General features: G+C 32.5%; 3 protein-coding genes across 3 annotated transcripts; 1 reads left to right on the top strand and 2 right to left on the bottom strand.

Moving 5' to 3' along the window:
- Positions 1-181: 181 nt before the first annotated feature.
- On the bottom strand, positions 182-3604 carry LOC129944390 (glycolipid transfer protein). Its single transcript, XM_056053771.1, has 4 exons — positions 3468-3604; positions 3286-3341; positions 452-712; positions 182-378 (listed from the first exon to the last, which is right to left on the bottom strand). Exons 1-4 carry the CDS (start codon positions 3595-3597, stop codon positions 211-213), a joined length of 615 nt encoding a protein of 204 aa, XP_055909746.1. The 5' UTR covers positions 3598-3604; the 3' UTR covers positions 182-210.
- A 4461-nt stretch (positions 3605-8065) lies between these two features.
- LOC129944389 (uncharacterized) lies at positions 8066-9615 on the bottom strand. The gene has a single exon (XM_056053770.1). The coding sequence runs from the start codon at positions 9613-9615 to the stop codon at positions 8074-8076; it is 1542 nt and encodes a 513-aa protein (XP_055909745.1). The 3' UTR covers positions 8066-8073.
- Positions 9616-10984: 1369 nt separating this feature from the next.
- On the top strand, positions 10985-12623 carry LOC129945360 (putative inositol monophosphatase 3). Its single transcript, XM_056055050.1, has 3 exons — positions 10985-11701; positions 11758-11906; positions 11970-12623. The coding sequence occupies exons 1-3, from the start codon at positions 11197-11199 to the stop codon at positions 12345-12347; spliced, it is 1032 nt and encodes a 343-aa protein (XP_055911025.1). The 5' UTR covers positions 10985-11196; the 3' UTR covers positions 12348-12623.
- The last annotated feature ends 841 nt before the right edge of the window (positions 12624-13464 follow it).

The raw sequence follows: 13464 nt of genomic DNA, 5'->3' as shown, positions 1-13464 counted from the left end.
ATTAAAATCTACTTCATTTTTATTGCAACTTTAATTGTATTTATATATTAACTAGATAATTTAATTTTGTATAAATCTCTTCTGTGCACGACTATACAAGCACACACACTTTTTATTTTTATTTTCTTGTTGAAATATAATTTCAATAAATGCATGAATTCAAAAACATAAACAAAACAACATTTATTCTATTTTGTTTGTTTTTTCTTTTCAAACTTTGTAATTCTCTTCTAGATTGTGTTCCATATACAAGGCATCGATTCGGTCCAAAACAGCTTTCATTCGCGGAATGAATTCTTCTAAAGTCTTCAAGTTTTTCGCTTGCAATTCACCACTGCCAATTAGTTGTGTACGAGTTGGTGCCCAACGGGAGATAACCTTGAATGGAAAAATCACATCAGATTAAAAAACTAATTTTGGATTCGATTTAAATTTTATTTTTAAATCTTACCGAAACTGTATTCTGCACAAACCAACCGTGATATGGTTTTAATGATCGATCATAGGCATCTTGTAGGTGTTGTTTAAGATTGTCTAAACTTTGTTTATCGTTGAACATATTTTCAAAAAATGTACATATCAATCGGAGACCACGTTTTAGCCATAAAAGTGAATCAGAGGAAAACTTTTTGTCCATATTGATATTTTTCACAATAAGGTCTTCGAGATAATGGAATTTGTCTTTTCCTTTTTCATAGCTTATGGTTAGTTTCTATTTGAGAAATTTAAGAAGTAAAGAATAAGATTAGTTTTAGTATCAATTAGTCCAAAGTCTAAACAAATTCTTATAAAACAAAAATAATTGACAGAAATTTTAAATTCAGGTCTAAATAATAAATTAAAAATATTTCAAATTTAAACGGCAACATTCATCTGACCTAACCTTAACACAAACTGTTTAAAGGGGGAGTTTTGTATGATGACTCACGCGCACTAAAAGCTGCATACGTTCTACACTATACGAATATTTGAATTACTTGAATATTACAACAGCAACTCAATTTTTCTTTATTGGCTAGATTTTTAACGAGTTCGAACTCGATCATTTATGATGCTAATTTTTCTGCAGTCACTGGAGGATCGAACCTTGACTAGGCAGCTTACCGAGCCGACACATAAAGAATTCGCAGCTCACAGAGTCGGAATATTTCAATTTATCTAGTCGTTTTTATTATTTACAACATTAACTTTGCCGTCAATTTCATTCCTTGAACGTAAATTTTGACCAAAGCAACTAGTAAGTTTTGTAAGTGTCATAAATTTATTTACTGTCACTCCTCAGGCAAGCTACAAGTCCATTACGATTTGTATTTTTTATTTCTTTTCCAAATTTACAAGGAAGCTTTTTACAGAAAGCATTGGTCGCATTCACAAAGCTAGTGGCTTCTGATTGGCTTAATCTAACTACAAAAGTAGTTGAAATTTCCCCTCCGACGTAGTGTAAAAATTTCGGCTGCAAAGTTAGTGCAGAATGATTTTGACATTTCGCAATCAGCTGATCGGTAAAGACACACGAATTCAAAATGAAATAAATTTTTACGTATTTAAATACAAATATAAATCATTCAAATTGTGTATTAAATTTGATTTTATTGAATTTAAAAACACAAAAGATAAGTTGAAGTTATCAAATGAAAAATGTTTCTTATTTTATATATTTGCATTAGTAAATAATATGACAGTTTCAGATTGACTAGCTTTGTAGTGTAGTATTGCATTCACAAAGCTAGTTGAATTTTGACTACGTAGCCACTAGCTTTGTGAATGCGACCATTAAATGAAGTTGTGCAGAAAATAAATAAATCATAGAATAATAAAGTTCAGCTTTCGGTTGAATAAAAAAAATGATCAATTGTCATTTTGACATAAGTTGACTTGACTTGATAGTTAGGGAGATTTTTCTTGCCTAACTTTCCATTCAACTTTCCAATAAAGTTGCCTAATTAGAAGGCAATTTTTTGACAGCTGGCCAATCAGTTGCAAGAAACTTGCCTTACTTTCAAGTTCTTATGTCGTCTGAACCTGTACATTTATCATAAATGTTCCTTAGGCTAGGTTAAAGTGGCTGTTGGTTGAAAAAGTCAAAATACTTAGACCATTTTTTGATCCGTTGTGATACCAACTCTTTTAATCATTTAGAGTTGATTATGAAGCTTTTGAGACAATAGATGTATGAATGTATCAGATCGCCGCTAGGATCATTAAGTAGAAGTCTCCTAAGTGGAATCTTCGTCTTTGTGATAGGATAAGATATGAACATAGAATGTGAGAAAATATCTCCTCTTTTCAAAGTCGAACTGCATGCCTACCTATTAAGCACTGACCAAATAGGACAAGTATACCGGAGGTAAAGTGGAAATTACAAGAGAAATGTGTTGCTTTGAGCGTTAAGCTTTAATCTTTAGCCAAATAAGTTTTGTGGACCGGTCAGTGATGGTGGTTCGTTTCACAATGTTGTTATGCTTTGGCATAAGTTTAAGTAAACTTTTGGATATATCAATGTTAGATTTGTTTGCTAATGTTCCCTGGAATATTTTTATGGCCCGGCACCCAACAAAATTGAGTATAGAATAGTTTTGACACATTTGCAAAAACCGTTCGATACTTTAATATAGATAAAGATATAATATTTATATGGACAAATTTCTGATTGTATGGTGACTGAAGTGTTGAGATTTTGCATATACCGTTAGCTGATATAACGTTTTTTTTAACCAAGAGAGGACTTATTTGGTGGCCAACAATTCTGCCTGGACGACACTGACAGGGACTGTTTAGGAAAAAAGGTGAGAGTATGTGTATCCGAATCCGTCATCGGTTAAAGATTCATCTACTCTACATATGTACACAGAAATGAATCACTTCATCTGCTAAACATGACTCATTCTCCAAGATAGAGCTTGATGGGAAGAACAATACGATTTTTTTGTAAAAGCCTTAAAAAAGGAGGGTTCTTTACGAAAAAAATTGCAACAATAAAAACATGACAAATGAGAACCATCCTAATTTAGATTATATTGTTTCTTTTGTTGAAGTCTGGCGGATATTTAAAAACACATGGAACAAACGAATACACAATTTTAAAATTCAAACAAACCGATAAAATAAAATGTAGGTAAACTCGAAGTAGGTGTGTCTCTATTATTTGTGGTTTCTGATATCCATATCACATTAAAAAAAATATATTAATAGCAAAAATATACCAGATGAATAAACATTAAAAATGTCAATAGAAGTTGTTGCCGTTTTTGCATGACTCTTCAAAAAAAGAACACAATTGCTTACCTCAATGTTTCCACTCATATCCTTAGTTATTGGTTTGAAAAGCTTACCAAAAGTATCTGAAAATATATGTACACAGATATTAATCAACATCACTTAAAGTTAGTAAATTAATAAAAAAAACAGATAAGAAGCACATTTTTGACCGCTTCACAAAAAAAAAGTATAACATACGACGCACGTACCTATGATCGCAACAATTTCTTGAGATGCATGTAGGAATGCTTCGGTTTCTATAAGTTGACCTTTTTCGATAATAGGAAATCCTTTAAGATTTTCAAATTGTATTCGCGGCACAATATCCGATTCAGTCATTTTGATAAAAAAGTTCTTCTTTTTTTTTAAATAAAAAATTTAAAAAAGACACAAACACCAAAAATGTTCTCTTAACCAATGAATTAATTTGACTGATGATATATCGATGGTAAATTAATTTATCAAAGTTCCAATAATTCTATTGGTACAAATGAAAGTTATTATTATCTTATCGTCGTCGTCGTCGTCAGTTGTTGTTGAGCTATAGAACAGCATATGATAAGTGATAGTAATAGTGTTGTTGCTGAAACATGTTCTTACAAAAAAAGAACGAAAAGAAAATACACAAAATTAGTTTTAAAGGTAAAATTGTTGAAATATACAAAAGACAGAAATTGTATACGAAGCTAAATAAGAAAAAATCGGAAGTATATTTTGAATTTATTTAAAAGATTGAAATAGCTCTTGAATTTGATTTTAAAAACTACGCAGTCTGTCCCATAAGTTTGAATTGCTAATTCAAATTAAATACATAAACTTACTAAAATTGTTTCCATTACAAAAAGTAAAGAAATTTACAACATTTTAGGGAGGGTAACTGCAATAAAAGGCCTAATACATTCTTGAAAAGTTGTTTAATTATTTCTTTTAGATTACCGACCCGTTTTCCGTGAAATTAGGCTTCAATATTTCCAGAAGTGGTTTTGCAATGGAATCAGTGGCGGGATAACTACCAATCTAACAATGACTTCCAAATTTCAAATTTGTATAATTCAAATAAACAATAAAAAGGCAGCTGAATGACACCACTGATAAGTTGGTTATCATTTTGAAAACATGGAAAAAGTGGGCTATTTTAAAAAGAATTCAAAGTGCAGTTTAATAGTATTCATTCACAAACAACGCAACCCCTTCCTTAGGCGTTCTTCATCTTTTGTTTCTCATAAAACTCATTCATTGTGGAGACTAAACAACTCTAACTAACGACTCCACCAAATTGTCGTTTTCCAGACCTATGTATAAAGGGTGATTCATTTAAGTTTTGTTGATATCTTTTTTGTTTTTGAAGTACAAAAAAGTGAGAAATGTCAATTGTTTTTTTTTAAAGAAATCAGACACTTTATCTAATGACTCCAACGAAAGAAAGAGTTTAGAAATGAAATCCCGATTTTCTAAACCCATTAAATAACTTTAGAATATCGTAGACGTTAATAAATTCATCCAATTAAATATTATACACAAGGTCATTTGAAATAAAAGTATACGAAAAGCTACAGAGCACAAAAGATAACACCATAGCTGGAGTAGATATTTCTGTTTTTTTTTTCGAAAGCTAACTGGTGTCAAGAGTTGACTACTTATCGTTTTCGACTTCGAAAAAAACTTAACTTACTATGGTGGCGTAAAAATCATGTTTGAAATGGGATTGAATTAAGTAGTAATCCGTTTTTGGGCAAACTTTTATATAAAGTAGGTTTACGGATTGACTTAATGGCGAAGCATTTGAAAAAATGACAAATTACACAGGTCAGCGAAAAAATGTGTTTTGTTTGTTAGCCATTTTTTCAATCTGGGCATTAAGAAATAAGAATAAAATAGTAACAGTCCCTTTTTTTAAAATTTGTTTCTGCACCTTAAACAATAATAAATACATAAATATTGAAATATGTGTTGTTTACCAACTTTATAATGGGCAGGTTCGACGACATAAGGGACTTGAAAGTAAGGCAAGTTTTTAGCCAATTCCAATTAAACCAAATTTGTTTGAAAATTGACTAGAAAGTTAGTCAAGAAAAAAATAAATAACCCTGAGGCTCCACAAGAGTAAAATCCAATCCAGCTTCTCTTCCGCAATATCATCCGCAATCCATTGTCTTTTTTGACTATGTCTTGCCAAGAGCAACTTCAAATGTCACATTTGACATTAGAAACGTTTAATCTGTTGTTTTCTTTTTTTTTGATTTACCTTTAGTGTCGGTAGTTATGTTTTTCTAAATTGCGATGACCGGATCATGGACTGGATGTTGGATTGTTGGTTTTATTGGATTATCTGATGACACCCCGATAGTCCTGTCATCGGAAATGTTCAATGGAGACCCCAAGTAACAATCAAGTCAAGTCTTCTCATGTCAAAATGACAAGTGATCATGTTTTTTTCATTTAACTGAGAGCTGAACTTTATCACTCTTATGATTTATTTATTTTCTGCAAAACTTTTATTTAATGCTTTCTGTAAAGTGCTTCCTTGTCAACTTTGAAAAGAACAAAACTAATTTTTCTTTACAATACAATATATAAATTGTAGCTTGCCTAAGGAGTGTTTTGTAGATAATAATTGTGTTGGTACTTTTTGTACTATGAACTTAAAGTAGAAGCTTGCGAAGTAAAGTTCTGAATTTGAAATTCATGACACTTCAAAAACTAACTAAATGTTTTGGTCGAAATTTACGTTCAAAGAATCAAGTTGACTGCAAATAAAGTCCTTTTTGTCCTAGTTAGGAAAACAAAATGTCAAATTAGACGAAGTAGTGGAGACTAAGAAAATATTAAAGCTCCCTAATACAGATCTCGAGGTTTTAAATAATAAATTAAACTAAGGCAGTAGACGGTATTTTCGACGGTCCGAAAATAACAAAAACTATGGTTAACAGTGCTGTTGCCGCCAAATCGTAAATGTACATTTGAACCATATATTATATAACATAGTTTTAGTCTTGATTTTGCTACCAACCGCGACGGTCGTCACATTTAGTATAATAAAGCTCTTAATACAAATAATTATTGTTACTCTCTTCATTTCTTTCTAACTTACAGTCCACTTTTACTTCGCTCGAACATTTGGTCCTTCCAGCCGGATTTGCAGATTTCCCATGTTGGGGAGCGGAAGTATAATAAAGCTCTTAATACAAATAATTATTGTTACTCTCTTCATTTCTTTCTAACTTACAGTCCACTTGTACTTCGCTCGAACAAGTGCCTTCTAGGATTATGGGCACAAATGATATGGACTAATTGTCGATACGCTTATTCTCATACAAGGCCTTCCTTAAAAGTGTTTTCAACTCTTAAGCTATGCTTGCTCTCTTGTAGCTTTGGCTGACAAAAATTAAACGCCATCTGTTATTTCCTTGCCTCAATAATATTTATTTCAAATAAACCAAGGACATCCATTAATATAAAGTTTGACAAAATAAACAAAATATGAAAATCAAGTTAAAAAGTTTCTTCATATTTCCACTGAACCTACAGAGGGCCGATGGTTGTGATAGTCTGTAGTTCAACACTTTTATGGCAAGAACGGAGCTGACTACTACATGGCGCTTGTATCGAGTATATGTAATCATTTTTAAATAATAAGCTGCGATTTGCGTTAAGAGTATATTATGCATTACATTAATATTTTTAATTAATATCAGGGTAAATAAAATAAAAGAGTTATGGAAAAATATAAAATAATGGAGTCTTTGTGGATTGAGGATAAATTATTGTTTTAGTTTAACAATCGAAATACGGAAATCGTCACAATTTAAATGGAAAGTCAATCAAACTAGTGCACAACAGAGCTGGTACCAAATCATTTAAAATAACTGTCAACCTAAACCTAAATAACCTAAAATATTTATAAATAGTCGTTTTTTTTTTAATTCAGTGGAAAAACATAAAATAAATATATTTTTAACAAATGCAATTAATAAAATTACCTTAACCATATTATTACTCTTGTTACTTTTAGTTACTTTCTAGTTTTTAAAAGTTGTCTTAGTCTTCTTATTACCGGGTAAACACACCAAAAATACACGAGTACGATACCAAAAACAATATCTAATTTACTACAAAAACGTCACTCTTAACTTATTGCTTTAAAAATCTTTCTATAAGCTTAAATACTCAAACTTATTTTGTTTGGTGTGTTTTTTTTTTTTTTTTAATTTTGTTCACTTAGTTGTGTTTCACTTTCATTTGTTACATCAAAATGTTTTGAAAGCGAATAACCCCCGTGTTAGTGTTATACCTCCGCCTGCTGTAGTTTGAAGCGTAGACATTTTAGTAAGTTCTATTACAAGCTTGAGATTATTATAGTTAGTACAGTTATTATCATTAAGATACAATGGATTTTGGCACACAAATATCTTAAATAATTCGACTTTTAATCTTAAAGTTCTTTGAGCACTGATTACAGTTTTTAAGTACCCAAGTTCAATCTTGAAATAAAGTACATAGATACTTTTTTTATACACAAGCTATTGGTTAATTTTGTTTGGCTATAAAACACCAATTATTAATCTAATAGCGAAATACAAGCATATCAAAATGAATACAAGCTGTGGTTTTATAAAATGTAAATTGGTGCAAAGCAAATGCGGAACATATTATAATGTTTTTGTTGTTGGTTTTCTTTGTGGTTTTGCATTAAAATAGCCCAAAAGTATACTCTAGAGTTGTACATTTGTAGATTTGATTTGGCTATTTCTCCAAAATTGTAGATATGTATAAGTTTATAACAATCTCTTAAATTTTGTCCAGGTTTTCTTTGGCTTAAGAATCAAAATCTAAACGTTTAGTTGTGCCATCAATACAAATGGCAAACACATGATGCTTTGTGTAATCAATGTCCTTTGGAAGAGCAAATTCATACGTGAATTTTTCTTTGGCAAATTCAAAATAATCGCTAACAAGGCTATCGGCTGTGCAGCGAATTTCTATTAACTTTAAAGGACTACTTGCCATAACCAAGAGATTATCTTTTTCCTGAGTTATGCGAGCGTTTTTCATGTCGTCCTTGCAATCATTTCTCAACCAGCGGTTGTAGGCCAATATGATGGCACAATTTCGGGTGAAGAAAAACGAGTCACCACCGCTTTTCTGCTCGTGATACTTTTCCAGGAAGCGATTTTGGTCTCTTTTGATTTTGGTGAATCTCACAGATGGCACATCCGTCGGCTGTGTTTGAGGTCCAATTATTCTATCGGGCAAACTCTCGGTTAACTTGTCGATTGTGAAAACTCGATTAAGGTAGTCGAAACCATTGCCCATCACACCATCGTTGGTATGGCCAAGATCGAAAATGTGCCCAATTTCATGACACACAGCTCCTAAGCTTGTCGCATAGACACCAGAGTAGGTTCGTCTGTAGTTGCTATCGTCAGCAAATCGTTCCAAATCAACTTTTTCGTTGTTCTCAAAGCAATCGATTATGTCTTCGAACTTACTGGGCCACGAGTAGAAGAACCCCGAACCAAAAAGGGCCAAACCTCCACCACCCAGAGCAGCATTGCCTTTTATGTGTCGCTTAATGTTTTCGTAGGAGAAGTCCCCATCGGTTATGGGTTCGTATTTGGTGCAACCGATGAACGCGACGAACTTTACTTTTGGATCATTTCCGTGCTCAGAATTTATAATCTCATATGCGAATTTATTCCACAATTCCTCCTGGGATAACTTGAGGGCCTCCTCAACGTCTAAATTACTTTTAAATATCTGACACCGTGATTTCAGGACAAACGTTCGCCTCCCAAAACCCGACTCGTTCAACTTTTCCGCATACAAGCATTGCAGCAATTTCATATTTAAATCAATAATTGCACAAGCTTCCGATGCACTGCCACTACCATTACCACTACCAACACCCCCACCACCACCAAAGCTACCGCCACCGCCACCGACCCTCCTACCAGAACTCTCCGCGGTCGTCGAGTTAAATGAACCATCATGACCCTTACAAATAATATAGAATGGCTGGATTTTGTAGGGATTCTCTTGTGGTCGGTAATGGCATTTGAATTTAATAGACGCACTGCAATAGGAAACAATGAATTCCTCTGTCACCTTCATTGCTCCCGTTGCCTCACCACACGCTTGAAAGCGATAGAGTATTTTAAATTCACCATTTGCCACAGAAACTCTAGATTCCTGACTTACTAACTTATGATGACCATTGCGAGATGATTTCAATTGGATTTGTTTGTCGGGGGAACATGTCTTACTTAATTTGCCTTTGATGAGAAGAAATTCGTGATTGATGACTGAATTGTTTGTTAGATTTGTTAACTCTATGACGTGAGGCACAACACAACACATTGCAGAGGAATTTTGTGTTAACACGTAATCGAAATCGAAACGAAATGCAAATTCAATTTTGAGCGATGCAGATGATGAAGAAGAAGCCTAGCAAAAGTTGTCGTATAATAAATATAAACAAGATTTTCTATTCCAATAAGACACATTTGACAAGAGAGAGAGACACAAGAACAGCTGAGGAACTGGAATTGACGTATTGGCCGCGTTCGATGGGACTTGATTTGAAATACGATATTATTTATTTACGCAAGTGCATGTATTTGAAATTATTTAAAATAAATTGATAAAAGCCGAATGGACAATCGTGGATTAATATAGAAGTTTCTCAATGATAGGTTTTATTTTGAATAGCTTGCTGTTTAGGCAATTGCCACTTTTTAAGTAGTCATCTTTTAAAATTTGAAAGAAAAAACTATTCGAATGAAAAACTAAAAATAAAACGATATAAATTCTGTTACTCATTAAAATAATTAAAATTCATTAAAAATATGTTCAAAATATTAAAGACATAATTATTCCGCGGCAGTTTGGTGTGAAAAGTTTTCTGACTGTCTTATTTCTCAAAAAGAAAACCACAATTGGCCACTGGCATCTTGTAATTTAACCATTTTAAAGTTTAAAGTAAATTGGGCAGCAACCGTAACCGTGGAGGTCATTTAGATCAAACACTTTTCTATTGTTAAAGCATGGTACACAGCTCTAGCTAAAATGTAGCCTATTTTAAATATTGTTTTAACAAAAATAAAATAACTGTATTTTCATTTTTGCTAAAGTACCGTCATCCTAAAAATTGTATCTTGTGAAGGGCCAAATTAAATAGAAATTGAGAATTTCTCCCGCCGAACAAGAATAACAAGAAATACGGAAAAACAATTTTAGTTGATAAAACTTACAGTTTTATGCCAGATACTAATTTTTCCACAACAAATTTAAAACAAAGAGAACAATTGAATAAAAACATTGGTTTATTATATAATTAGAATTTATAATCCGATGTAAATTATAAATTGATTTTGATTTTCATTGTTTTCTCCAAAACGTAAAAATTGCTTGCTTTTAAACAAACCTTTCATTTTGTTAGTTAAACACTTTCTACTCATCTTCTGGGCCATGTTGTGCATTGTTAATATTCTTTTTGACAATTAAACAATAAGTTAAGACCAAATATCAAAAAAATTGAAAATATTATATGATTGCTAAAGATGATTTGCTGTCATTAAAACTGACGATTGAAGTGTGGTATATGGCCCAAGAATTGTGAATTTTATTTTACACTAATCTGAACAAGCCTTTTCTACTACGTTATTTATAATATCGTAAATCACAGTTCGTAGGTCAAGCAAATCTATTTTTTGACAGCTCATTTTGTTTTCTCTCGTCTCTAAAAAGAAAAAAATTATTTACCATACAACAAACGAAAGCGAACGCACGAAACATGAATAAATAACTTTTATTTTTGTTGTTGTTGCTAAAGTGTACAAAATAAAAACAACATAATTCATCATCATTAGTGTTTAGTTGGCAAAGTTACCTCATAGCACATCAAATCATTCTATAAATTCATCAAAGTCAAGCGCCACCATGAATGGCCGTTCAATTCGTATAAATCGAATGCCAGCTCTTATTCTGGCATTCATTGTTGTCTGTGGAATTATATACACTTTAAATGTCCTATCGGAAGATAAACCCTTGTATGGGATGCTCCGGAATACAAATCAGGTCAATATGCGAAAGTTACTTATCGGTTCAATACAAGCTGCACAACGAGGCGGTCTTGAAATTCTGGATGTTGCTCACTCGAGAGACCTACAACAAAAGAGCAAAGGAAAGACACTGGAAGGTGTTGATGATCCCTATACTCAAGCTGATGCTAGATCACATTGCATCATGAAAGGTGGGATGCATAGGATATTCCCTAAATTGAATATTGTCTCCGAAGAGGATAAGGAAGGTTGCTTGGAATCGGGAATCTTCGAACTGGATCCTACCGTCCTCCATGAAACTGCCATCACACCTGATGAACTTGTAGATGTTAAGGATATTACCGTGTGGATAGATCCACTAGATGCAACCAAGGAATTCACAGGTAAGTTAAATTCAAACACTTGCGATTATTTACTAAAACCTATTGTCGACTTTTAGAAAAGCTATACAAATATGTGACTACTATGGTGTGTGTTGCTGTAAAAGGTGTTCCTGTAATTGGTGTTATTCACAGCCCGTTCACGGGCAAGACTTCTTGGGCATGGCAAGAAAAGTCTGTCTCCGAAGATTTAGCAAATCTTAAAAAGGTTTGAATATATAAACATTTCTTGGTTTAACTCAAAGTAACTGATCTCTATCTTTTGTTTTAGGAACATACTCTTACAAAACACCCAATAATCACAGTCTCCAGGTCGCATGCGGGTGATGTTAAGAACATTTCCAAAGAAGTTTTCGGAGAGAATTCAAATATCCTCATAGCTGCAGGAGCTGGCTACAAAGTTCTCCAAGTTGTAGCAAATAACGCCACAGCATACTTGCACTCGACGCGCATTAAGAAATGGGATATTTGTGCTGGCAACGCCATTTTAAATGCGTTAGGTGGCAAAATGACAACATGGACTAATGAAGAAATTAACTATGCAGATGGTAGTGATGCAATTAATGATAAGGGTCTACTAGCAGCACTCACAAATCATGATGTTTATATTGCCAAGATGCTTGAGAGGCACAATAAAATCCAAAGATAATTGATTTTTTTTTAAATGTTTATTTTTTTAAAAACAAAACAAATCAAAAATGTATGTAAGTACTTAAGATGTTTAAGTTATAATTTTAAGAAAAATCAAAAGATAACAATTAAGGACTGATGCATTTGAACATAACACTGTTACTATTTAGCATGACTAAAAATACGAAGATCAATTGATTTATTTGAACAAACTTTTCTTTAATAAAAAGAAGATAAATTTAGATGAATTATTTTTTAATTAATTTCTTTAATAAATGTGAATTTATAAGAAAAACCAAGTTTTTAAAAAGAATTTATAAGAAGTAGATAGAAAACACAGCAACGGTTTTAAAATACCGTATCTTCAAATAGCTTATTATTTATGAGTTTTTTTTAATACTCTCGCATCAGCCATGGTTTGGTTATTGAATTATCTGGAGAGGTGTCATTGATGGTATGCAAAAGCCCAATTCCGAACCTCGCCTTCTGCAACCCACCCAAATCAAGAACCCAAGTCAGTCAAAAATAATTCTTTTATCGTACCTCTCCCAAGTAAGCTAGGATGTTTTCATAAATACTAAATTCTTTTTTCAATTAGAAGTTTAATTTCAGCTGCATTCCTTGCTGCAGTTTCGTCATCATTTCTTGCTGCAGACGTTTATATAAACACTCCTATTCTACCATCTTTCCAAGCACGTTCTTCTTCGTTCATGAACTTCCAACTAAGAACTAGAGCCTAGTGATTTACAACTCAAGTTAAAATTCTGGTCAATGATGCAAATATGATGTGGAGATGTAATTCCTGCACTGTGTCTCGACAGATTGTAATTGATTTGTTTAACAAGCTTGATAAACTTTCAACTGAGATTTTAGAGCTAAAAGATCAAATAAACCTTATAAATAAATCGTCTAAAACATTCAATTCTTCAGTGAATATCGGTCCAAAGAAACAATAAAACAAGAGTTCCATAAAAAACAAAAAAACTTGATACAAACGTTACATTAGGTCATTGTACTCAGAGCACTTCAATATCATCACCATCATGTACTCAAATAAAGCCTTTATCTTGTAGAAGAACTTACTTTTCGATAGCATTTGCAAGAGATGTCATAACGGGTCATATAGACTGTCCCTC

This window comes from Eupeodes corollae, chromosome 2 (genome assembly GCF_945859685.1).
Source record: "Eupeodes corollae chromosome 2, idEupCoro1.1, whole genome shotgun sequence".
In the NCBI taxonomy this organism is placed as follows: Eukaryota; Metazoa; Arthropoda; class Insecta; order Diptera; family Syrphidae; genus Eupeodes; species Eupeodes corollae.
The sequence above is the reverse complement of the archived record's forward strand: the minus strand, read 5'-3'. Positions and strand labels throughout refer to the sequence as shown.

Coding starts and splice junctions, on each gene's coding strand:
- LOC129944389 (XM_056053770.1), bottom strand. CDS start 9,615: ATGTGTTGTGTTGTGCCTCACGTCATAGAGTTAACAAATCTAACAAAC.
- LOC129944390 (XM_056053771.1), bottom strand. CDS start 3,597: ATGACTGAATCGGATATTGTGCCGCGAATACAATTTGAAAATCTTAAA. Junction 3,342..3,467: donor AGAAATTGTTGCGATCATAG/GTACGTGCGTCG, acceptor ATATATTTTCAG/ATACTTTTGGTAAGCTTTTC. Junction 713..3,285: donor ATATGAGTGGAAACATTGAG/GTAAGCAATTGT, acceptor TTTCTCAAATAG/AAACTAACCATAAGCTATGA.
- LOC129945360 (XM_056055050.1), top strand. CDS start 11,197: ATGAATGGCCGTTCAATTCGTATAAATCGAATGCCAGCTCTTATTCTG. Junction 11,702..11,757: donor TGCAACCAAGGAATTCACAG/GTAAGTTAAATT, acceptor GTCGACTTTTAG/AAAAGCTATACAAATATGTG. Junction 11,907..11,969: donor ATTTAGCAAATCTTAAAAAG/GTTTGAATATAT, acceptor CTTTTGTTTTAG/GAACATACTCTTACAAAACA.